Source organism: Chiloscyllium plagiosum, unplaced genomic scaffold (assembly GCF_037043375.1).
Source record: "Chiloscyllium plagiosum isolate Xiang-an unplaced genomic scaffold, Cpla_swu_hap1 HiC_scaffold_13, whole genome shotgun sequence".
Classification (NCBI taxonomy): Eukaryota; Metazoa; Chordata; class Chondrichthyes; order Orectolobiformes; family Hemiscylliidae; genus Chiloscyllium; species Chiloscyllium plagiosum.
In genome coordinates, this window is record NW_028270151.1 from 40,894,568 (window position 1) to 40,922,129 (window position 27,562).

The 27,562-nt window shown below is 42.6% G+C and overlaps 1 protein-coding gene across 1 annotated transcript; it reads left to right on the plus strand.

The window, feature by feature from the left end:
- On the plus strand, window positions 1-27,529 carry LOC122556383 (erythropoietin-like). Its single transcript, XM_087993240.1, has 5 exons — window positions 1-398; window positions 700-827; window positions 10,329-10,409; window positions 13,712-13,876; window positions 26,574-27,529. The coding sequence occupies exons 1-5, from the start codon at window positions 386-388 to the stop codon at window positions 26,724-26,726; spliced, it is 540 nt and encodes a 179-aa protein (XP_087849366.1). The 5' UTR covers window positions 1-385; the 3' UTR covers window positions 26,727-27,529.
- Window positions 27,530-27,562: the final 33 nt, after the last annotated feature.

A 27,562-nucleotide genomic window follows, 5' to 3' on the forward strand; every position in this document is an offset into this window, starting at 1 on the left:
AGAGCTGCTCCAGCCTGTAAAATAAAGAACTTTGTCCGTTCGACTACGGGATGTACTTGCACCATATAAATGGGAAACGTCTTTCATCTCTGCTCTTCTCCTGACGTTGCGGAACGTTGGTGAGATCACAGAGTCTGTTGAGATGTTACTCCGTTTCAGATATGCAGAACAATTTAATAACCGGAAGTCTAACAACTTATTGTAAGTGATAAGATTTGTTTTTTTTTAAAACAAAATCGCCTTTCCAATTGTCAACGCGAAACTAAAACAAAATCCTGCGAAATTTGGGATTCTTCCTATCTCTCTGCCTCTCTATATAAATGGAAAACAGATTTGGACATGTGGGATCAAAGCATGTGAAAGGAGAGTGGAGAACCCGCTGCTTATGGATTTAAATAGTGAGTACCTGGAGAATGTTTTACCAATTGGCATGACGCATTCCATTGTTTGCTCAGGTTACTACCAGCATTCCGAAAATTAGATTTTACTAATTAATAACTTGGATGGTGTGCGTTGTCATCTCAAGTAGAGGAAGCACATGGATTTAATTCAGATCGTTCACATCACTTTTGGCTATGTAGAGATATTGTAAAGAATCAATGCATTATTTTTTTTTGGGGGGGGGGATAGCTAACAGTTTAAAAGTGCAAATTGCGTGGCATCTAATTGCCTTTTCTAACTGAGTATACTGCTTTGCAGAACTTTTGCTCCTGATAGTATGCCTTGTCCAGACCAGGCTCGCAAAGATGATACCGCTACGCCCTCTGTGTGACAGCCGTGTAATGGACAGATATATCAGAGAAGCGAAGGATCTCCTGAAAGCACCGGTAAGGATTCGCGCAAGTTTCTGTACCGAGCGGGACGCTGCACAATTCCAACGATTTAATTGTGTTGCCGCCACGTTTCGAGCCCCCCTTTCGTATTCTGCCAGAAACTCAGCCAAACTTGCGCCCTGCGATACTGGGGTCAAAAAGGAAAGATGGAAAGTGAAGAGTAGCTTTTTAATACATGTTGTGTAGAGTCCTTGTACTGTTTGCTGCGGGGTCAGATTTCGTGGTTGAGGTTAGGCTGACAACCCGTTTGTACGCGAGCTGCGGACAGCAGTAGGATCGGGGGAGTCTTGGGGACCCCTTTATCGGAACAGCAGAGATTCCAGAATCTATACAAAGGAAAGTCCGGATAAATAAACTGAAGCGATGAGATTGATGGACGTGCCCAGGGGTTCCACATTCCTTTGCTAAGACGTAATTGCCAAAATAAATATGATTTTTAGTGTCTGTAAAGTATATGAGATGTTAGGAGCTGCCAGCTGGTAAAATACGAACCAGGTGAAGGAAGTAGTGAAATATGTGGTCGGATCGGACACGTCCTCAGATTTCAGTGATTTCAAGATGTGCTCGAGGGGGGAAACAAAGGAAATCGCTTCTACTCGTGTGGCCGGTCAGAGTGACCCAGCCCTTTCAAAACAGCTATCTCTACCGAATTTGATCTGCTCGGGCGCCTTACGGGAGACCTCCTTGCTCCAATTTGCCATATTTCAATGTTTAGTCAAATGTGTCCGCTAAAGCATCAGTCAGTACTGAGCCAGGCAAATCTGCTGGTTCAGCAATATTTATTCAATTAACTCAATAATTGCTGGTTCCAGTGGGTTTCCTATTTCCACTTTAAATGTTTCCTGCATTATGATTTTGATATCTTGATCTGAATAAATCTTTCCAGATTTCGAAATATTTGTTTCCCTGGAGATGAACCTCCCAGTATTGGGCCGAAAAGTCGTGGGATCCTCAATCCTTTCAATACTCCCACTTATCCCTCAACCAACATCATTGTAACTGGTCACTATTACTGGGAGCTTCCTTTGCTGTATTTGGCTGCTATTCTGGCCTCCCAGGTAGCAGATTGCGCAATCCCACTTCAGCCAGAACAACACAGAAATCTCAGCTTGACTCCTCAGTGCTGGAGAGAGGGAGTGCTGCACTGTTGGAACTACCTTCCTTCATCTGTTCCTATGAAACATGAAACTGAGGCAAGATTAGAATGGTGCTGGAAAAGCACAGCAGGTCAGGCAGCATCCGAGGAGCAGGAAAATCAATGTTTTGGGCAAAAGCCCTTCATCAGAAATGAGGCTCATTCCTGATGAAGGGCTTTTGCCCGAAACGTCAATTTTCCTGCTCCTCTGATGCTGCCTCACCTGCTGTGCTTTTTCAGCACCACTCTAATCTTGACTCTGATCTCCAGCATCCGGAGTCCTCACTTTCGCCAACATGAGGCCCTGTCTGCTCATTCAACAGCTTGCAAAACAACCCACTGTGCTACTTTAGAGAAGTGACAGGGAGTTATTGGCCAATGTTTATCCCTCAATTAAATATTCCTAAAACAAGTTGTCTGGTCATCATCACATTGTTGCTTATGGGAGCTTACTGATTGCCATCTTCTCTACATTACGACAGTGATTGCAATTCAAAAGTACTCCATTTATTCTAGAACATAGAACATAGAACAATACAGCACAGAACAGGCCCTTCAGCCCACGATGTTGTGCCGAACATTTGTCCTAGCTTAAGCACCTATCCATGTACCTATCCAATTGCCGCTTAAAGGTCACTAATGATTCTGACTCTGCCGCTCCCACAGGCAGCGCATTCCATGCTCCCACCACTCTCTGAGTAAAGAACCTACCCCTGACATCCCCCCTATACCTTCCACCCTTCACCTTAAATTTATGTCCCCTTGTAACACTCTGTTGTACCCAGGGAAAAAGTCTCTGACTGGCTACTCTATCTATTCCCCTGATCATCTCATAAACCTCTATCAAGTCATCCCTTATCCTTCTCGGTTCCAATGAGAAAAGGCCTAGCACTCTCAACCTATCCTCGTACGACCTATTCTCCATTCCAGGCAACATCCTGGTAAATCTCCTCTGCACCCTCTCCAAAGCTTCCACATCTTTCCTAAAGTGAGGCAACCAGAACTGCACACAGTACTCCAAATGTGGCCTTACCAAGGTCCTATAGAGCTGCAACATCACCTCATGACTCTTGAATTCAATCCCTCTGCTAATGAACGCTAATACACCAGAGGCCTTCTTACAAGTTCTATCCACCTGAGTGGCAACTTTCAAAGATCTATGAACATAGACCACAAGATCCCTCTGCTCCTCCACCTTACTAAGAACCCTATTGTTAACCCTGTATTCCGCATTCTTATTTGTCCTTTATTTCTAAAGTACTTTATGAAATGCTGAGATTATGAACATTATTAATGCAGCCATACAATAGTGGAAATGCCAAGGGTCTGGCAACATCTTTGGAAAAAGAAACTTTACATTTCAGGTTAGAATGTCCTTGATTTGAAACATTTCTCTCTCCACAGATGCTGCCAAACTAGTTCAGTATATACAGTATTTTCTGATTTAACTCAGATTTCCAGCACTTACAATAATTTGTGCTTGGTCTTTCTTTACCATAGTGGCTACATTTCAAAAGTAACTAAATAAGCTAAATTCCAATAAAAACAGAATATGCTAGAAGACCTCAGTTTATGTGAAGAGAAACAATTAAAGTTTCAGATTGATGATTTTCATCAAGATAGGAAGATGGCATCAATTAACATTTTTAAAGCAAATATAAAGCTAAATTGAACAGGGAGCAGAGAGGAACAAATGTCTGTGATGGGATGAAACGGAGCAATGATTAAATGGTAAAAAGGGCTAATGGTGCAAGGTGATAATAGGATCATTTAAAAAAAACCTAAAGTAGGTGCAAATGGTTACTAGCACTTGTTGCCTGAAAAAGTCTTTATGATCTAAAATGAGACGCTGATCCTCACATTTACTTAGTTACTGCCAGTGCAGAGGTGCAGACATTCAAATTCAGTGTCGCAAACCAGGGAGGAAAAGAAATCAGCAAGCTGTTACACTCCTGTTTGTTACCAGTGAAAATTTTTACAAATTGCATGCATGCCAGCATGCAGTGAAACCAGGATTAGAATTAAATTCAATGTAGATCCCCACCTCTGCTTAAGTGCCTAATCAAGTCACAATATGGAGTCAACAGGGATATAGTTCCTCCAATCAGTATCAAGAATGAGAGTGAGGTCAGAAATCACAACAGTGCCAGGTTATAGTCCAACAGGTGTACATGTATTTGAAATCACAAACTTTCAGAGTGCTGCTCTTTCATCAGGTCACCTTGTCCACCTCAGTCCAACACTGGTACCTCCGCTTCAGGGGATGAAAGCAGCTGAGCTAAGGTTATATATGATTTTCCTCTGTGCAAAATTGTCACTGTTCAGCCTTACTACTCAGAATAGTGGTACATCTGAAATTAATTACAGAACACATAAGGAATCATGAACATAAATCGAAGCTCAATTATTCCATAAAACAACTCCAACAAACTATTTCACTACTACTTACCCATTATTTTAATACTTTGTACATGCATTCACCATACTGCTGCGGCGTTAGGGTAGCAATTTCATTCTCCACCAATTATGCTCCAATTAAGTGTAAACACAACCAGAGTTCAAAATCAGAGTCTGACTTAATATTGGCGCAAAGTGAAGTGTGTTCCTGTGAGAGAGTGCTGCTCCACTTCACTTCAAAGTCAGTGAACATCATTTATAACATTAACTTTAAAGATTAGAAGTCTGAGCATCAATCCTCACTATTTGAAATTTTAAACTTTTGAATAGAGAGCAGATGTTTTATCAGCTGATACTCATTCTGTGTTGCCAGTAAAATGAGTCATAAGCAGTATTGAGTTGGTAGCACTGTGCCAAATGGTTGGTATAATATTGACTGGAAATTCAACAAACTTTATGAAAATTAGTGCCTGCAGGACTTAATATTCTCCTGTTACAAAATCACATTGTGCTTGCAACCTTCAGAAAGCATCAGAAGACTTCTCATCAGGGTGCTGGTACATGGAATAATATGCTAAAGTAATTTGGCTAAACATTCCAAAAGGCACATCTGTAACAGCATATAAATAACAAACTTGAACAACACATATGTAAGTCATATTTACTCTGCCTAAAGACAATTCCTCAGCTCATTATCTGCTGATGCTTCATTCTGAGCCACTTTCTTGACAGTTTTGTCAGTGGTGTTTTGGCATTGCCTTTCAATTTCAGAGGCAGAGCAAGGAAGCAAGGCTCTAGTTGCTCTGAGCTGGAACAGAAATCAATCCCATACTGTTCATTATCCAGCCAAATGAGCTAACTGGCTCTCACTTAAATAGTATAAGTAACAAGTACATAAACAATAACAATGGTCTCTTGTCGTACCATAATAGTATCCTTACCATTGAGTTAAAGGCCTAGTTTAAGTCCCACCTGTTCTAGCAGCATGCCCTAGTGTAGCACAGTGGTGGTACTTCTGAACCAAAAGGTCCAGGTTGAAGTCCGAGCTGCCCCAGAGGTGTGTAGAGCATATCTAAATAGGTTGATTCAAATAGTAACCGAGTTTCTTATGGTAAATAGTAGTGAGCCCATCTCTCAACCAGGAGGACTTGATTGAAATGCCACCTGCACTAAAGGTGTGCCATAACATGTCTAAACAATGAAGATCTTTAACACAATTTCAACCACAATTTTCAAACTTGTGTTACAGCACAGCAGTACTTGTGCTGCATATTTTCAGCAAATTTGTTAGACTGTAGGATTTCAGCTCACAATGCAAACATGGGAATGACTTAATCCCACTATACCTTAGAATGGAAAAAAAACCCATATGTTCCCCTCAGAGCTATCCGAAGCAGGATTCAAGAAATTCACACCAAGCTAGTGGAACCATCTGAAATAAATCACCTTCAGATTTTAACTAAAAAACTAAACTTAGGATCTCAGATGTTATGCAGCTGAATTAATGTCTTCTGCATATGGGTTGATTTGGGATTGTCCCCGAGTGGAAACCATAAAGAACCTGCAGCATTAAAAGTACAAATGGAGCTTGGAGATAGCTAGATTAGATTACTTACAGTGTGGAAACAGGCCCTTCGGCCCAACAAGTCCACACCGACCCGCCGAAGCACAACCCACCCATTCCTCTACATTTACCCCTTTACCTAACACTACGGGCAATTTAGCATGGCCAATTCACCTGACCTGCACATCTTTGGACTGTGGGAGGAAACTGGAGCACCCGGAGGAAACCCACGCAGACACGGGGAGAATGTGCAAACTCCACACAGTCAGTCGCCTGAGTTGGGGATTGAACCCGGGTCTCTGGCGCTGTGCGGCAGTAGTGCTAACCACTTGCCACCGCTATTTATTAATGTGCAGGCAAGCATGGTAAAGACTTTATTGTTCTCAGAATAAAAACATGCTTCTGCTCCTCATATATTAAAAAGAACTATTAAGAAGTTGGTAAGTTTTTTTTATCTCTTTTGACAATTTAGAGCAGAGGGAATGGAAGCTAGGGCAGTTGCGTGATCCTCTTGCAGGATGTGGGAGGTGAGGGTCACCACAAGTGGCCCTGCTGACTTCATCTGCGAGAAGTGCACCCAACTCCAGCTCCTCACAGACCACATGAGGGAACGGAGCTGGAGCTGGATGCACCTCGGATCATTCAGAAGGCTGAGGGGGGTGATAGAGAGAAGTTATAGGGAGGTAGTCACACCTAAGTTACAGAATAAAGGTAGTTGGATAACCGTCAGGAGAGGAAAAGGGGATAGGCAGACAGTACAAGGATCACCTGTGGCCATTCCCGTCAATAACAAGTATACCACTTTGGATGCTGTTAGGGGTTGGGGGGGAGCAACCTACCACATGGAAGTCATAGCCGCCAGGTCTCTGGCTCTAAGCCAGGCTCTAAGGCTCAAAAGGAAAGGGGGTGAATACGAGAGCGATAGTGATAGGAGATTTCATGGTTAGAGGAACAGACAAGAGATTCTGTGGTCATGAACGAGACTCCCAGATGGTATGTTGCCTCCTAGGTGTCAGGATCAGGGATGTCTCAGATTTAGCTTACAGGATTCTTAAAGGGGAGGGGGAGCAGCCAGAGGTTGTAGTACACATCGGTAACATTGCGACATTGAACATTCCTTCTGCCGCCCCTGCCTCCAGGACCATTTTTTCTATCAAGACTTCGGCCCATCTTCCGAGGACCTCTTCTCCTGCCTCCAACACACCCCAACCACCTGGACACTCTGTGCTGATCTGTTACCCACCCTTGATCTCTTTATTTCCAACTGTCACCATGACATTGACCACCTAAACCTGTCCACACCCCTCGCCCTCTCCATCCTCTCACCTTCACAACACTCAGCCCTCCACTCCCTCCGCTCCAACCTCAACATCAGCATCAAACCTGCAGATAAGGGGCGGGGGGGGGGGGCACTGTGGTAGTTCAGTGCAACAACCTCTACACCGCTGAAGCCAGGTGCCAACTCACAGATACCTCCTCCTACTGACCCCTCACCAAGATGTCACCTCCCATCACCAAGCCATCATTTCTCAGACCATCCACAACCTCATCACCTCTGGGGATCTCCCATCCACAGTCTCCAATCTTATAGTCAGAGAACCCCGCACCGCCTGATTCTACCTCCTCCCTAAGATTAACAAACCTGACTGCCCCAGTCGACCCATTGTCTCAACCTGCTCCTGTCCCATGAACTCATCTCTGTATACCTTAACACCGTCCTGTCCCCCTTAGTCCAGGAACTCCCCACCTACATTCGGGACATTACCCACGCCTTTTAACTCCTCCAAGACTTTCGTTTCCCCGGCCCCCAACGCCTCATCTTCACCATGGTCATCCAGTTCCTCTACACATCTATCCACCATGACGAACACCTCCAAGCCTTCCATTTCTTCCTCACATGCCATCCAACCAGTATCCTTCCACCGATACCCTCATCCACCTGGCTGAACTGGTCCTCACCTTTAACAACTTTTCCTTCCAAACCTCCCACTTCCTCCAAACCAAAGGGGTAGCCAAGGGCATCCACATGAGCCCCAGCTATGTCTGCCTCTGTTGAGCACGTGGAAGAGTCCATCTTCCGCAGCCACACAGTCACCAACCCCCACCTGTTCCTCTGCTACATCAATGACTGTATAGCCACGAGGAGGTTGAAAAGTTCATCAATTTCACAAACACCTTCCACCCTGACCTCAAATTTACCTGGACCATCTCAGACACTTCCCTCCCATTCCTGGACCTCTCCATTTTCCTCTCCAGTGATGGGCCAAACACCGACATTTACAACAAACCCACCGATTCCCACAGCTACCTGGACGACACATCCTCCCACCCTGTCTCCTGGAAACATGCCATCCCTTATTCCCAATTCCTCCACCTCCACTGCATATGTTCCCAGGATGACCAATTCCACTATAGAACATCCCAGATGGCCTCCTTCTTCAAAGACTGCAATTTCCCCTCCCACCTGGTCAACGATGCCCTCCAGTGCATCTCCTCCACTTCCCCACCTCTGCCATTGAACCCCACCCCTCCAATCACAACAAGGACAGAACCCTTCCCTCCCTCATCCTTAACTTGCACCCCACCAACCTCCGGATACATCGCATTATATTCCACCTGCAAACAGACCCTATCACTAGGGATATATTTCCCTCCCCACCCCTATCAGCATTTCGGAGAGACCATTTCCTCCACGACTTCCTTGTCGGATCCACATCCCCACCCCCGGTATTTTCCTCTGCCACCGCAGGAAGTGCAAAACCTGCGCCCACACCTCCCTGCCTCACCTCTGTCCAAGGCCCCAAACAATCTTTCCACATCCAACAGCAATTTACCTGTACTTCCACGCAAGTCATCTACTGTATCCATTGCACCCGATGTGGTCTCCTCCACATCGGGGACACAGGACGCCAACTTGTGAATCATTTCAGAGAACATCTCCGGGACACCAGCACCAATCAACCCCACTGCCCCGTGGCTGAACACTTTAACTCCCCCTCCCACTCTAGCAATCACATACAGCTCCTGGGCCTCCTCCATTGCCAAATCCTTACCACTCGACATCTGGAGGAAGAATGCCATATCTTCCACTTTGGGACTCTGCAACCACACAGGATCAATGTGGATTTCACCAGGTTTCTCATTTCCCTTCCCCCAACCTTATCCCAGTCCCAAGCCTCCAACTCAGCATAGCCCCCTTGACTGGTCCTACCTGTCCATCTTCCTTCCCACCCATCCGCTCCACCCTCCAACCTATCAGTCCCACCCCCACCTTCATCAACCTATCACAGTCCCATTCCCCTCCCATTTATCTCTCAGCAACCCCCCCACCCACAAGTCTCATTCCTGATGGAAAGTATTCAGCCTGGAGCTCTGTGACCAGTGGCATTCCACAGGGATTCCACAGAGGTTCTGGGATCTCTGCTCTTTGTGATTCTTATAAATGACTTGGATAAGGAAATGGAAGGGTGGGTCAGTAATTTTCCCGATGACAATTGTAGATTGCAATGGGATATTTACAGGATGCTGGGCTCAGAAATGGCAGATGGAGTTCAGGCTGGAAAAGTGTGAAGTGATTCATTTTGGAAGGTCAAATTTGAAAGCAGATTACAGGGTTAAAGGCAGGATTCTTGGCAGTGTGGAGGAACAGAGAAGTCTTGGAGTCCACATTCATAGATCCCTCAAATTTACCACCCAGGTAGATAGGGTTGTTAGGAAGGCATATGGTGTATTGGCTTTCATTAGCAAGGGGATTGAATTTTAGAGCCACAAGATTATGCTGCAGCTCTGTAAAGCCCTGGTTAGAGCACATTTCAAATATTGTGTTCAGGTCTGGTCACCTCATTATAGGAAGGATGTGGAAGCTTCAGAGAGGGTGCAGAGGAGGTGTATCAGGGTGCTGCCTGGACTGGAGGGCATGGTTTATGAAGAAAGGTTGAGGGAGCTGGGGCTTTTCCCACAGAGTTTCAGCAGAAGCTCTTTCATTATTAAGAGCCTCTGCTGAAACTCTGACAAAGGAACATGTGGGATAGTTATTGAAGTGGCATGGAGTCATGTCTATCTTGTTAGCACAGCATCCAAATGTTTGAATCTTCATCATCTGTCTGTCCACAAACATGAGGGGCACACTCAAACGTGTGGGGGAGGGGGCTATTTTTATTGTTATGATATGAGTGGAATACCAATGGAAGATTATTTGAACCATTCTCTAGTCAGGGAGCCAATATGCATTGGGGGAGAACAGAAGAGGAGAAAATGTAAAATGAAAAATGTTCACATAGGAAAGTCAATTTTACAAATTTGCACTGGCAGAGGTAAAATTCCATGCTGAGCACATGCTATTCCAACTGTCCCTCCAAAATGTTTCCAATAGATTTTTCTATTTTGTATTTCCATGCAGTGTAACCGGATATTTCAATTTCCTAATGCAATTCCTCTTCCAAATACTGGTCTTAATCTACGAACATGGAGGTCCAAAAGTGTAAGTACCCAAATAATTAAAGTACTTTTAAATTTGTTCTCAGGATGTGAGCATCACTAGAACATTCGGTATTTACTGCCCATTTCTAATTCCTGTTGTAAAGGTAGTGGTGAGCTACAATCTTGAACAACCTGTGTGATCTAGAAACATGAAAAGGATACTGGGGAGGGTGTAGGAGACCGTTTTTGATCCAGCAATAGTGATAGAATGGAAATATTGTTCCAAAACAGGTTAACGAGTGACTTGGAGGGAACTTGCTACTGGTAGTGTTTCCATGCATTCTTGCCTTTCTCCTTTTTCCAGGAGGTAGAGCTCATGGGTTTGGAAGCTGTTGTCAAAGCAGCCATGGTGAGTGGCTGCAGTGCATAATATTGATAAGTAATTAGTACTGTTGCTATGCATTGGTGTTCAATGGGGGAGTGTGAATGTTTAAGCCAGTGGATGTAAAATCAGTCAAGAGGACTGTCCTAAAAGATGTCAAGTTTATTGAGTTATTTTGGAGTTGCACCTATCCAGGCAGGTGGAGAGTATTCCATCCTCCTCCTGACTTGTGTCTGTTAGCTGGTGGACAGGCTTTTAGGAATCAGAAGGTATATTGCATGCCTCAGAATCTCCAGTCTCTTGACTTATCCTTGTTACCACAATTGTTACATAGCTTTTCCAGTTTGGTTTCTGATCAATGGTAACCCTGTGGATAATGATGGTAGGTTGTTGATATTAATGTTATATAGCAATTGTAAAGCTGTTGAATGTCAAGGAAAGATCGTAAAGTTCAGTCTTGTGAGGGATGTTATAGTTTCAAAGCATATGTGGAATATATATCACTTGCCATTTATTAGCCCAAATCTGAATGTTGCCCAGGTCTTGCTACGTGTGGACAAAGATTACTGGATAAGTACAGCTGCAACAACACTCAAGAAACTTGACACCATCCAGAACAAAGCATCCAACTTGATTGGCACCATATCCACAAACATTCACTCTCTCCACCACTGATATTATGTAGAAGCAGTGTGTACTATCTGCAAAATGCATTGCAACAATTCACCAAAGATCATTAGACAGATCATTAGACAGATCATTAGACAGATCATTAGACCAAACCCATGACCACCACCATCCAGAAGGACATGGGCAGCAGATACATGCAGGTTCCCTTCCAAGTCACTCACCATCCTGACTTGGAAGCATATTACTGTTCCTTCAGTGTTGCTGGGTCAAAATCCTGGAATTCCCTCCCCAAGGGCATACATGGACTGCAGCGGTTGAAGAAGGCAGCTCACCACCACCTTCTCAAGGGCAACTAGAGGCAAACAATAAACGCAGGCCGAGCCACGATGCAGACATCCCACAAGTGAATAAAAATATGTTAAATATTTGAAGAGTTGTGGGTGATATTGAACATCCAAGACCATTAATGAAGCAACTGAAGATGCATGAGCTAAAGACGCTATCCAAAGGAATCTCAGTCAGCCAAGGTATCAGATGGTTGGCTTCCTTTGTGATAGTAGGACTTCAACCAATGGTTTATCTGCTGATTCCCACTGGGTTCAATTTTAGTCCATCCGGTCTTGTTTGTCTCTCAGTTCTCTGTGATGATTAGATGCAACTAAACACTTACTAGCCTAAGACTCAACTACATTGCTGTGCATCTGGAGTCAAATATGTATTGATTGCAAAGTTTACCCCATAAGGGCATTAGTGAACCAGGTGGATTCAAAAATCCAGCAGTTTAATGATTATTAATGAGACAAGTATTTTGCCATGTGGGATTTGAACTTGGGGTCTCGAGAACATTACTCTGGACTACTAGAATACTAGTGTAGTAATGTTATCATATTGCTATCATTCCCCAGGAATGGTAATAACTTGTTTAATTAGTACTGGGCCTTTAAAGGAATACTGAATGCAACACTAGCATTCCTGGCAAAACGTAATTCGAAATTTAAAAGTTAACATTGTAGATGTACAGGGCATAAACAATTTTTTTCAACATTTCAGTTTGTACATCACACAAAAAATATTCTTATTCAGTTCCTCAAAACAAAATGCATTTTCAGTTCCCAAATAACTTTGACTGTATCACCAAATACATGTTGCAAATAAATGTTGCACCTAAAATGATTGATGTGGGAAAAACAAGCAATGAATTGTTTCAGAATATTACACTACATTCAAGATGCTCTTGAATGTGACTCTTCTTGGGTCCAACTGGCAAATCCACATTTTTTTTAAAGAGAGAATTAATTACAGGTGAATTAAGTATGAACCTTACACTACCATAGCAAAGAAACTAGATGCTGTACTGTAGAGCTTACAATTGCGGTCATGTTTAAATTTTAGGACATCTTTGCAAAATGTAATATCACAAAGTACAGCCTTTCATAGGAACACAAATCTGGAATCAACAGTGCAATTAACCCACAGTTATGCACTTTCAGAGCATTTAATGACAGCCTGACCACTGCCAAACTAGCTCAAACTAACTTGTAAATAGAACATCATGTATTGATGGGCCAAGGTAATCACACTGTGTACCTATAAACTGTAAAGTTAACCTGAGACCTGAGACTGGATTTTCTGATTGGGGGTCTGGTCCAAATTCAGGTCCTGATTCTCCACCATGTCATGATTAGTCGTCACATCACAATGTTTGCAGGATAAGTCAATTAATTGGTAAAGGTCACACTTGCTACCCAATCAGGGATGGTTGTCTGACCTCATGAAGCTGGAGGACCACTGGGGAGGCTACCCAGCAATGACATATCAGCGGTCTACTGGCTCAGGTGGGAGCTACCAATTCCTACACTGAGAGTTGGAGAGAATACCTCAAGGTGGTAACTGTTCATGCAGACTAGTTAATAATAATTTAAAGAAAAGACCACATCTGACAAGCTGTCAGTGGAAAGTATCTCCACTTGAAGGCTTGATGTTGCAGGAATGGCTCAATGGCGTTGGAGGATGCAGAGAATTCTCTCAGAATGAAGAGTGAGCCCCACTCCTCAGGCTGGGAGGTTTTGGCTGCAGAATGAAGCTTGCCTAAAAACTTAAATTCCAACCAGCGCAGCAAAATGGTCCAAATGAATCAATTTACTAGCCTAATGGGGTATCTATCTAGTTCTCAACCTGGCCTTTTTCAAAACAGCTCCAGGTTAGAACCATGTCAGTTCACCAGCACAGTGACTGGCAATGCGACCTTGAAGGCCACCAAAACCCATTTCTGGTCTGACCCAATCAAACTTAAAAATTCCAGCCCACGCAGTGACTGAAACATTGATTTCTATCCTCATTTTGTTTTGCAGAAACGTGTGAAAAACGAAGAAATTAAGGCAGGCCTTATTATGCTTTCTAATGCAACACAGACAGCAAAACATTTTATCACTAATAATTCCACAGTGCCTCTCTTAGATAAGATTTACAGGAATACTAGGACCTTTATTCACCTCCTACAACTGATGAATGTGCCGGTAAGTACTTAAGTAAGAAATTAGCCACTTCCAATGTAATGTGGAACTTATTGGCAACTTATAAGCTATCTGCTTATGGTCTTACAATATGTACTTGAGTCAAAAATCAGGCTACATGAGCTTCACTAATGGTCTTTCTTCCACAGAGCAATCAGTAGCTAAGGCATACAGCCTCGAGATTGATAGGTTCCTGACTGAATTTGGTTACCTGAGTCAACATGGCAATACAGGCTGCACAATGTTGGTTATGTGGAAGAAAAATGAATCAGGTTATACAACGCCTTGCGAAATAGTACTCCAAAATGGCAGCATCTTCTTACCTGGGTGGAAGTGTTAAAGAGTGAAATTGGGACCATCAATACCAGGCATAGATCAGAGGTTGCTGCAAGATCTGCTAAGTGCTGGGACAGGCTGGGAAAATGGCCCACCTTGATTTTCTGGGGCTGCATCCCGGGTGGTTTGCTAAATAACAGGTTGTCTCAGCCCCACCTTTGCACACTTGCACCCACTCCCTGAAATAACTCTTCAGAGGCTGGCATCCCATCACCAATCACCATTTCTGCACAAATACATAGCTTTTGATAAGAGCACTGCCTCCCACTTAGTCAGTCAGTCAGGGTCCCAATATCCCTGAAATAATACTGAGTAGGAAAGAAAATATTTGGTCTCTGCAATAACCAACCTATTCGCCTCTGCTAGAGTCATAGAGTCACAGAGATATACAGCATTGAAACAGACCCTTTGGTCCAACCTGTCCATGCCGACCAGATATCCCAACCCAATCTAGTCCCACCTGCCAGCACCCGGCCCATATCCCTCCAAACCCTTCCTATTCATATACCCATCCAAATGCCTCATAAATGTTGCACCACTTGCTCTGGCAGCTCATTCCATACACGTACCACCCTCTGCGTGAAAACATTGCCCCTTAGGTCTCTTTTATATCTTTCCCCTCTCACTCTAAACCTATGCCCTCTAGTTCTGGACTCCCTGATCCCAGGGAAAAGACTTTGTCTATTTATCCTATCCATGCCCCTCATAATTTTGCAAAGATCTATAAGATCACCCCTCACCCCTCCAGCCTGTTCAGCCTCTCCCTGTAGCTCAAATCCTCCAACCCTGGCAACATCCTTATAAATCTTTTCTGAACCCTTTCAAGTTTCACAACATCTTTCTGATAGGAAGGAGACCAGAATTGCATGCAATATTCCAACAGTGGCCTAACCAATGTCCTGTACAGCTGCAACATGACCTCCAAACCCCTGTACTCAATACTCTAACTATAAAGGAAAGCATACCAAATGCCTTTTTCACTATCCTATCTACCAGCGACTCCACTTTCAAGGAGCTATGAACCTGCACTCCAAGGTCTCTTTATTCAGCAACACAGCCTAGGACCTTACCATTAATTGTATAAGTCCTGCTAAGATTTGCTTTCCCAAAATGCAGCACCTCACATTTATCTGAATTAAACTCCATCTGCCATTTCTCAGCCCATTTGCCCATATGGTCCAGATCCCATTGTAATCTGAGGTAACCATCTTCACTGTCCACTACACCTCTACCTTTGGTGTCATCTGCACACTTACTAACTGTACCTCTTCTGCTTGCATCCAAATCATTTATGTAAATGACAAAAAGTAGAGGACCCAGCACCAATCCTTGTGGCACTCCACTGGTCACAGGCCTCCAGTCTGAAAAAAACCCTCCACCACCACCCTCTGTCTTCTACCTTTGAGCCAATTCTGTATCCAAATGGCTAGTTCTCCCATGTATTCCATGAGATCTAACCTTAGTAATCAGTCTCCCATGGGGAACCTTGTTGAACGCCTTACTGAAGTCCATGTAGATCACATCTACTGCTCTGCCCTCATCAATCTTCTTTGTTACTTCTTCAAAAAACTCAATCAAGTTTGTGAGACATGATTTCCCATGCACAAAGCCATGTTGACTATCCCTAACCAGTCCTTGTCTTCCCAAATATATGTACATCCTGTCCCCCAGGATTCCCTCCAACAACTTGCCCACCACCAAGGTCAGGCTCACCGGTCTATAGTTCCCTGGCTTGTCTTTACCGCCCTTCTTAAACAGTGGCACTACGTGTGCCAACCTCCAGTCTTCCGGCACCTCACCTGTGACTATCAATGATACAAATATCTCAGCAAGAGGCCCAGCAATCACTTCTCTAGCTTCCCACAGAGTTCTAAGAACACCTGATCAGGTCCTGGGGATTTATCCACCTTTAACCGTTTCAAGACATCTAGCACTTCCTCCTCTGTAATCTGGACATTTTGCAAGATGTCACCATCTATTTCCCTACAGTCTATATCCTCCAAATCCTTTTCCACAGTAAATGCTGATGCAAAATATTCATTTAGTATTTCCCCTATTTTCTGTGCCTCCACACAAAGGCTGCCTCGCTGATCTTTGAGGGGAAGTGAGGGCTGCAGATGCTGGAGATCAGAGCTGAAAATGTGTTGCTGGAAAAACGCAGCAGGTCAGGCAGCATCCAAGGAACAGGAGAATCGACGTTTCGGGCATAAGCCCTTCTTCAAGATCTTTGAGGGGCCCTATTCTTTCCCGAGTTACCCATTTGTCCTTAATATATTTGTGAAAACCCTTTGGATTCTCCTTAATTCTATTTGCCAAAGCTATCTCATGTCCCCATTTTGCCCTCCTGATATCCCTCTTTAGTATACTCCTACTTCCTTTATACTCTTCTCAGGATTCACTCGGTCTATCCTGTCTATACCTGACATATGCTTCCTTCTTTTTCTTAACCAAACCCTCAATTTCTTTAGTCATCCAGCATTCCCTATACCTACCAGCCTTCCCTTTCACTCTGACAGGAATATACTTTCTCTGGATTCTCGTTATCTCATTTCTGAAGGCTTCCCATTTTCCAGTCATCCCTTTATCTGTGAACATCTGCCTCCAATCAGCTTTCGAAAGTTCTTGCCTAATACCGTAAAAAATTGGCCTTTCTCCAATTTAGAACTTCAACTTTTAGATCTGGTCTATCCTTTTCCATCATTATTTTAAATCTAATAGAATTGCAAAGTGCTCCCTCACTGACACCTCAGTCACCTGCCCTGCCTTATTTCCCAAGAGTAGGTCAAGTTTTGCACCTTCTCTAGTAGGTACATCCACATACTGAATCAGAAAATTGTCTTGTACACACTTAACAAATTCTACTCCATCTAAACCCTTAACACTATGGCAGTCCAAGTCGATGTTTGGAAAATTAAAATCCCCGACCATAACTACCTTATTATTCTTACAGATAGCTGATATCTCCTTACAAATTTGTTTCTCAATTTCCCTCTGTCTATTGGGGGGGTCTACAATACAATCCCAATAAGGTGATCATCCCTTTCTTATTTCTCAGTTCCACCCAAATAACTTCCCTGGATGTATCCTCCCTCAGCACAGCTGTAATGCTATCCCTTATCAAAAATGCCACTCCCCCTCCTCTCTTGCCTCCCTTTCTATCCTTCCTGTAGCATTTGTATCCTGAAACTTTAAGCTGCGAGTCCTGCCCATCCCTGAGCCATGTTTCTGTATTTGCTATGATATCCCAGTCCTATGTTCCTAACCATGCCCTAAGTTCATCTGCCTTCCCTGTTAGGCCCCTTGCATTGAAATAAATGCAGTTTAATTTATTAATCCTACCTTGTCCTGCCTGCCCTGACTGTTTGACTCACTTCTGTTCTCAGCTGTACCCGTCTCAGATCGATCTCTTTCCTCACTATCACCCTGGGTCCCAGCCCCCTACCTCACTAGTTTAAATCCTCCCAAGGAGTTCTAGCAAATTTCCCTGCCAGCACATTAGTCCCCTGGCAGCATCTGTTGAGAGAGAAACAAAGTTAACATTTCGAGTCTGATGACTCTTTATTGATGTTCCGAAACCTATATATGCACGTTGATAAGGTGAACTCAGAGATGACATGAAGGAAGATTGACAAGAAATTAGAAAAAGATGCAAATTCAGGGCTAAGTCAGGGACAAGCTTAGATGACATTTGGCACAAAGTTAGTAGTGGGAGGAGATAGTAGAGGGAGCTGATCAGATGATGTCAATTGTAGTCACATGCAGTCCTTAAGCTCCTCACATTTGTTAAAGGTGAGGATGGAAGAGACATCGGAGAGGTATTTAATTGTGAGATTAAGAAGAGAATCCAGGCAGTACCTCTGCATTCCTAGGTTTTCCTGAAGTAGTGAGCCATTTTAGCACACAAGAACAGGACTTGTTTGAGTTTTATGAGCTTCTGCCAGGTCTGACAATGAATAACTAAAACTGATTTCTCCACCATGTAAAATGTGCAACAATGCCATTGCAAGATTTGTAGAGCCACATTAAACAAAACTGGAGCAGAATTTCAAACCTAAGAAGAAACTCATTCTTTTTCTTTAAAACTTCCTTAGGATATCTGTTTTCTCTCCTCATAAATCTGAGGGAATTTTGGACTGAAAAATCGCTCAAAACTTACCATGGATATTTTCATAAATGTTACCATTTAAAATCCAAACATTTACTTTGCTACCAAAGTCCTGTCTCTAATTTAGAGATAAAGAGAAGCAGAATAATCTGCCTGTCTCGACACAATACTCCAGAGTTTCCGTTATCCGCCTCATAATGTAAAACTATATCTGTAATGTATTTCTTTAATCTTAAACTAGAATGCATTCTCCATTGGTATATTTGTCGATGTCCAATGCTAATGAAGAACAAAAATTATAATTGCAGTATTAAACAGAAAATTATTAATGTCCAAAAAATGTTCTTTACCTTGTTTTTCAAAAGCATGGATGTTGGAAATAGGTGAAATTGGTTGAAAACCCCTACAAATGTTGACAGTGAGAATATTTTCTGATATAGGATTCAAAGGATAAAATCATTATCATCTTTATGCATTAATCAAGTTCCTAATACCATTTCAAAATTAGAAATATTTTGGCCTTAAAAATTCATTACATTTTAATAGTATGTGAGTTCCCTCACCACCTCCTTCTGAAGTTCCCATTTTTATGACACTAGATTTTTTTTTTGTCCTATTAAACAAATGCTCTGAAATTGTGTTTCAGGATACCAAAGAGCAAACACACAGTAGAAGTAGATAATTCAGATACACATTCACCAATCTTTGAAATGGGTTAAGATATCAGCTATTATAGCAACAGAAGAATTTCAGACAAATACATTAAACATTCAAATCCTGATATTCCACAGAGTAATTTCAGAGCCAAGGTATTTCACAGTCATTTTGAAGTTTTCTGGAGGGAACAGTAATGTATGTGGAAGTCAAAGCATTCACTACTTGCTGAGCCATTAAATAGAAAATAACGTCCTTCTTTTAAAGTTGCAACTCTCATGATGAGCAGCGTTATCTATTGCAGAATCAAAAAATAGATTGTACAGTTTTATGTTGTTGATATTTTTAAAGCTACATTTATTGTTGCCACATATTGTAATTCAGAGGATTTATAGTTCTACACGCCAGTAAGTAGGAGGATAATAATCACTCAACATTTGGCTGGAATGTGTAATTTGATTACCAAGTGGGACTTTTCAAGGGGCCCAGCTGTGAGGCTCTGCTATTTCAGTTCTGTGCGATATTAAGCATAACCCAGACATCAGGAGAGGTGGTGAGAAAGTTTTGGGTTTGGATGGGTTTTCATTACACTTTGTACATTTAATCAACAAGCATGATATGTAATTTGAAGCTATCTTGCTGTAGAATGACAACATTACATTGAAGTCCTCAAGTGCAGGTTAATTGCAGCAATCAGGAAAGTATAGCTCCAGAGTTTCCAACATATGGCCCACAGGCTACAGCTTGGTGCACCAAAGATTTTTATTCAGATTGCAGACTGGCTCGCAGCAACAGTGCATTCCTATTGGTTAATACAGCTGGCATTCATCAGTACGGATTGACTGCATCTCAGCGCTTTCCAAGGACCTTCAATTGTTTCTGGAAACCTTGGTGTGAACCGTGCAGAGTCTCACAGCAATTCGACAGTCACCTTTGCAGCCTTTTTGAATCTTGCTTGGGATTTCGTGGTCAGCAAGTAGGCATTGATCAATTAAATTGCTGTATTAAACACATTCATTTATCTAGTATCATAAATGCAATCATCTTGAATGCATGCACTTTGAACAGCAAATATATGAAAAGTCACAAAAGCAAAATGCAAAATATTGCAAAAACTAAGCAAATCACTTTAATGTTTTAAACAGAAACCCACCTTCATCAGAACTGGTTTAGAATCGGATTGTCAAACCGGTCAGAGCCAATGAATTCTTAATGCCTTATCTTTCTGAAATTTGCTCATCATCCCCAGAAGTAAGAGAAGAAAATGCAATGTGGCTGCTCATATGAAATGCTTGGACACCCTTGGTGTAGCACTTCAGTACAGTACAACAATAATTCTATAGCCAGTTTTGAGCAAGTCATCTGTTTCATTGGCCAGACAGCAGAGTCAATTTTCACTCTGTGCTTTAATTATACTTTGAATTAAACGTTATTATTTCTAGATTCTCAGTGATTAGATAAAAAAGATGAATTGTTGGAAATACTCAGCAAGTCATGCAACATTGATGTAGAGAGAAATATTAGCCTGCCTATTATACCATATGTTGGTGTAAAAGTCAGGGCGGCCCACTCCTAATTCAGCAGGTTTGCCATGTAGTCATTTAATGGTCTTCAGGAAGGAGATTCCGCCTCTAAGAGCAGCTGGGCTCTCTCTCCCGGCAATACCACCCGAACTAGTGACCACTGCTGGGACTGTTGTGCATCCCGGAGGGAAATGACTGGAGCTGAACTTCAGGGTAAGTCTACGTCAAGGGGTAAGTGGAATCAAAGATGGATGGGGAGTGTCTTGTGTATTTTGCCTTCAATTGGCAGGCAGAGTCAAAAGAAATTAAATCTCAGGATGCAGAGAGAACAGCAGCCTGAGGGGGTCTGAGCGTCTGAATTGGTAGCCATGTGATCAAGCAAGAGAAGGGAAACAAAATACAGTGAGGGTGAACAAGGTAGAACTGACATCGACGTTTCGGGCAAAAGCCCTTCTTTTGCTGCTCCTCGGATGCTGCCTGAACTGCTGTGCTTTTCCAGCATCACTAATCCAGAATCTGGTTTCCAGCATCTGCAGTCATTGTTTTTACAAGGTAGAAGTGACAAACAAAAAGCCTGGAGGAAACAGGAGTGCTTTTTCAAACTGGGCCTTCCTAGAAAAGAACATGGCAGTGAATTAAATACTAATAAATAAAATAAGCCCATGATCACTGACTTTGGATTTTCAGGATGGAAACTTCTGTAATTCTGAGCTGAATTTTCTGATGATTATGTATCAACTTACATGTGTTTCATAGAGAGTTTCTCTCCAGGAGACCTGGTGATGTTTCTCTCTACATCATCGCAATTATGTATCTATCAAGTCCCTATGGTGCCCCTCTTGTCCAATGTTTGCCCAATTCTACCACTCACAGTAGCTGGAAGAACATGTCGCTCACCAGATTTTCTGGAATAAACTGGCATCTCTGGTTCCATCTTTAAAGTGTCGTCACACACTGACAGGGCACTGGTCCGGGCAGACAAGGGAAGACTGGCTTTCACTTTGTGGACAAGGAACTGGATGTTTTCGTTGTCAGAACACTGCATAGGAAGGACTTCCTCTTCTTCAGGACTGGCAGAGAGGCCATGCCATCGGACCCTGCAGGTTGGTCTGAGATCGCCACAAGCATCAGTATGAATTTCACAGTCCAGCCAAATGTAAAACAATGTTGGCAGAAGGTTAATGATCATCCTTCCATGAGGGTCAGTGCCATTATCATCTCCCTGCTACTAAACTCTAACTCTACCTCTGCTACTGCACCCACCTCCTAAAAAGGCTAATGCTCTACCCCTCTCACAGTTACATGCAACATCTTCCCTCACTCACTCTTTCCAAACACTACCTCACACAATTAACCCTGCATTGCCCCAGTATTGCCTACTCAGTCAATTGGGTGCTCTCATTACCTTGCCTCCACCCTGCACCAGTACTAACAGATGAGCTATTCACTTTCATCACACTTTGTAGCATATTGTCTCTCGTTCCAGAATAAAGCCTCCCCAATAGGGCAGGGAGGTCCTGGACATGGATGCCTGACATTAGGATTCTCAGCCCTTGGCCCCCAAGAGGAAAGGATCTGACCCCTCACAGGTGAAGGCATTCAGTGGGAATTCTGAAACAAACATATCCCATCAAACCAGTAAGTATCAGTCTTCATTGCAGTACAACTCTTACATTAACCCCACTGTCGGTGTCATTCATTACACATGATGTATAATTCTTGCTGCATCTCTTTTGTATCTTGCAGGTATAAATGATATGTTCACTGTTCCGGGGTCAAACATGTCACCCTATAAGAAAGGGCCACTAACACCTCTGAGGAGAAGAGGCCGCCTCCTGCACCCCTTAGATACTGATACATTCATGGGATGTGTAACTAAATTAGATTTGGGAGCACCACCTGGTGGGTACATAACTGCCACCTTTCTGTAGCTGGACGAGGAAGAAATACCCCAGGTTGCGGGCAACTGGAGGACTACTAGAGACCACACATCTGCTCAGCTCCAGGCAGGAGAGAGCCCTGTACTGCTGGAAATTAGGGACTTTGTGAATATGCACAGGGTCACAGGAGAATCATTCCTCTATTCCTGATGAAGGACTTTTGCCCGAAACGTCGACTTTCCTGCTCCTCGGATGCTGCCTGAACTGCTGTGCTTTACCAGCACCATTCTAATCTAGAATCACAGGAGAGTCAGGCAGCCACATCCTGGGGAGCCGACTGCCTCAAGCTTATGATTGTCCAGCTGCCTCCATTGACAGGTTTGCAGGTGACATGGACAATCAGGTTCAGCATTGTCTGGGTCTGCTTGATATGTGCACAGATCTGCACTGCATCACTCTATCCATTGGGAGTCAGCAACAGTGGCAAGTCAACAGAGAGACAGGCCACCTTCATCTCACACTAAGTGCCTCTTCCTCCCAAAGTGATAGTGCAGTGCCCAGTAGGCACCCAATCAGAAAAGGAACCATACAGGCCTCTATGATGTCTCCTCTTGGGACACTCCAGAGGTAACAGGGTCTACCCTCTGCGAATGCACATGTGTGAGGGTTCAAGCTGAGGAGGGTACACTTGCCTCTGGGAAGAATACTAGAGGCAACTGGCTGGGCCCTCTAAGCACAAGTGCCTCTAAGGTTACCCAAACAAACCTCCAAGGCCAATGTGCTCCAGTGAAGGGCAGATTTCCTCTATGCTAGATGTGGAATATGGAACGCACTAAAGCATAGTGGGAGGAAAATAAAATAATAAAACTTTTTGAGGGTGCACTGAAGGTGACATGCCACTGCAAATAAAGTCTGGCATTTCTAAAACATCTCAAAATATCTGTTTGCTTGGTTCTCTGTGTAACCTGTGGTGTAACTGTCACACTGTCAGGTCAGATATTAGTTTGCATGCATGATGCTCTATGAAGAAATGTCTGACCTGAGAAGTAGCTGAACAAATGTGTGCATGCATATCGAAGACTATCCAAATTTTAGGCACCATTTGTTCAGGTGCACAGCCGTCAGTATGGCATTGCTGGCTTCAATGGCCAAAGATGCTAGTCTTTCATGGAGCGGTCAATAGTGCTTGGGCCGAGGGCATTTCTGTGTTGCCCATTAATGTGATCAGACATCATTTCTTTTAGATTGCTATTTTCCTTCACACCACAATTTTCTGTTATTTGTAAGCCATTTTGGCTCCAACACAACAGATATTTTCTTTCAAACCATTGACACATCTTGGGCAAGTGGGACTTAAATCTGTGCATTCTGCCCAGAGGTAGGGACACCACAGGATCTCCACATCCTAATCAGGCCTGAGTCTGTTGCTTTGGCCTGTTCGGTTATAGTACTCACTGAGCCAAAGCATAAAGGTCTCCACTGATGTGTGTCCTTTGCAGTAAATGGATCTATGTGTAGTGTTGTTGGCCCTTGAAGAACCTGCATCACTGGATTTTATAGCTCCCTCCCTCACAGGTCAAGGCACTTATGTCCATCACTCCTGGTGTGGTTATGGCTATTTTCTTTGCCATTGTGCAGTTACAATTTCCAGAACGATGGAAGGTGATGGTGAGCGATCCTTGGACAATAATTTCCAGCCTCTGCTTTTATGCGTCGGTGAGGCCCTGAACATCCAAATCCCCTTCCTGATAGCCCTTCCCATGAATCACAGACTGACTACAGCCCACCCCCTAACTGGCCAGCCCCACACGAAAAGTGCCCATAATCCTGACTGCTGCATTTATTTCTCCCCAACCGTGTTAGTGCTACCATGGAGTCTCAGGGTTAATCATGATCCAATCCCCAGACTGCAGAGGCTCAACTCCTGGATGGAGAGGACTCCGACTGGATGTATGAATGTGGCCAAGCCCCTGGACTGATCTTGGCAACTGCCCTAGACTTACTGTGCCAGGGTATCTTCATGGCCGGTTCCCCCATGGACCTCAGTGAGTCCCACTGCCACTTTGAGACATAACTGTTTGCTTACAGCACATGCAGTGCGTTTACAGTGTTAGTTGCTGCCACATGATGCAGTTGTGAGATTGACATGGCAATGCGCTGAACGGCAAGATGTCTACTCCAGCAAAATAAGCAGCCTTTCTCTATGACTGTGCTCAGAGGCAAGGCAAGGCTGCTGTGAGCATACAACTAGGTGCTAAATGAGTGAGAGCAAATGAGTAGCCTTCAAATGCAATTTGGTCTGATGCATGAGCTGGGTGCATGTCCCTGTGTCTTTGGAACACATTAGTTGCCGCTGCCCCAGAAGTGCAGCTTTAAAGTGCAGAAGCATTGTGCAAATAAATCAGAGGTGTAATGTGGGTTCTGAGAGGCTGGCAGTTGTCAGATGCCAATGTCCATGGACCTGAGGTGAGTATGGCCAGTGGTCTGGAGTGTATTCTGAGATATTGTTACTGGGTGGCTAAGATGGATCGCCAAAAATATTTTATTTTGTTATGCTAAGACTAGATAAATAGCTTACGGAATAAACATAAGCAAGCTGTATAGAATCAAAATTAAGTGTAAAGCAAGATATATCGAAAGCACAGTCAGTGAGCTGAGGTTGCCAGGTCCCCACTCTGACTTTCATGTCAGGAATTGTTAACTTCTAGTTTCCTTGTGGTGGCTGATAAAATAGGAAGCTATATATTAATGAGACAAGATTCATTATTAATGAGACTTATTAGCAAACAATAATCTCCTTGTTATTAGACATCACTAGCCCCTTGTGAAAATCTCATCTCAGCACTCAGAACTCTGTTTGAAAATGCAAGAGTTCCTCCCAACGTCAAGAAAGATCTCACCATCTTCTCATGTGACTCTCATACGTGCTTCACCACATCCCATATCACACAAGCTCCTATAAGATTCTGCTCTTCCTCTCTCCTCGTCTTCATCCTGTCACAGGGCTGTTCTTTTTCGCAACCCTTCTCCCTTTTGCTTGTTCAAAATCTTATTACATTTCTAATATTTTCCAGTTTGATTGAGTTGTTGCAAATCAATGTTAACATTGCTTTTCTCTCCACAGAGACTACCAGTCCTGCTGAGTATTCACTGTTTAATGTATTTGCTGTTTTTATTATCAGATTTCCACAGTATTTTTCTCATTGATTGAATGTACTGCTAGTTGTGTATTGAATCAGTCAAATCCCACATTCAGCCAATCTTAGCTGGGGCTTTCATTGTGGATCCACATTCAGTGATGCCTCTGGCTTCTTATTTTGTGTGAACATTTAGTCAGGCTAGGATCGAACACTTGGCCAAACATATTCCTGTCTAAGCTCACTGCTGAACATCTATTTGGTTGAGGAAAGACAATGATACTGGCATTCATACAATTGTGTTTCTCTGTTAATCATTGCTTTCTGGAAAGGAAGAAGGGTAATAAAGGAAATGTACAAACATTTTAACAGATGTGATGTGAAAGAATAGATTTTGCTTATTCTTTAAAAAGTCAAATGATGCTTCAGTGATCAAAGGTTTTTTTCTATTGAGAAATATGTTATTGGTTTTAGCATGTGAATTTTGTACTAATGAGAAGGGAAAACAATCGTACTACTAACAGAAGCATTCTTAATTCAATTCAAAAGATATTGCTTTGCTATTATTTTTGATTCTATACAGCTTGCTTATGTTTATTTTGTATGTCATTTATCTAGTTTTAACATAACAAAATGTGAGTATTTTTGGCAATCCAGCATCAATTATGCTTTATGAGGCTGCTTCATGAAATGAGGTCAAAATATTTCCTTATACATCTTGTTTTAGATATAGGGTGGAAATGGAGTAGAAACAGATGTTATATTTTAAAATCATATTAAATTTTGAGTGGCCTTGTTCTGATTGACTATGTTTATTCTAGAAAAGTGGCTAAAATGTTGGTACTTTTGTTGTTTGAGTTGGAATTGTTCTCTTCTATTTTCAATGGAAACAATTCAATTTCAGTCGAGATTTAAGTCTGTAAAGACAGAATGGTATTCAACACATTCCATGTGAACCATTGTCAGTTTTGTAGAATGTTGCTAAGTTCCAGAAGGCCTGATGGGGAATGCTGGTGAAATTTCATCAAATCTCTTACATGTCATAAACCTCTGTGGTACTTGCAGGACACATCAAACCAGCTGTATGGACATACAAAGCCATTTATGGGAAGAACTCTCCAAAATGTATTATACACATACACTCGCTTGATGCATGGGAAAATCAATATCTTTTACCGAGAAATGGCGGAAGAATATTGTAAACAAAGAAAAAGGTGACAATGACCAGATTCCTGCATGTGGGTGCACTTTGTGGAGTTCAGCACTGAAGTTTGGAACTATCATGTGCAATGCAAGAAAAGAAAAATGCAAGTTCACTGTTTAGAAAACAGTTCCTGTTTGATACTGTGCCAAGAAATTCCAAGGTATCACTTCGATACAAGAGGAGGCTTCAAGTAACGGAGAATATACCAGCCATGACTGGCTACAAATCAACTTACCTTGGCAGCTTTCCATTCATTTTGACAGTTTTTAGCCCCAGTGATTTTGTTACAGTTTAATGCTTTGTATAACCTTAACAACAGAAGTGAACGTTAAGTATATAAGTATGTTGCAGAGTCAGCTGTATCAATACTATATGCAGCATATTATTAATAGTCAGTAGGAAGAACTATTAATAATAATGAACATACAATTTATTAGCATTATGATGTTTGCCAAGTAATGCAGAGGATTTACATCCAGAATGAAAAATATATACTTACAAACTGACAGTCAATCAATAGGCATAATGTGGGCAGAACTGATTAAAAAATGGATGGAAATCCGTCAGCTTTGATTTGTAAATGTTCAGCCCTAATCCAAATTTTCAGACAGGTTTTGTACTGACTCCAAATGTGGCTGCCAGTTTCCAGTTTTCTTTCAAATTAAGGTCCAAAAATGTCATTTAAAGGTCTGCATAATTTTCAGTTATTACTGCTGAATCAATTACCATCTCATATAGAAGAGCTGAGCAGGAATTTTAAGGTGCAGTGTAAATAGAAATGCATTTCAATTGTTCCAGCATAAAACATCTGACAGTATTTTGAGGATTTTTGGGTTTTTTTTGTATTGTC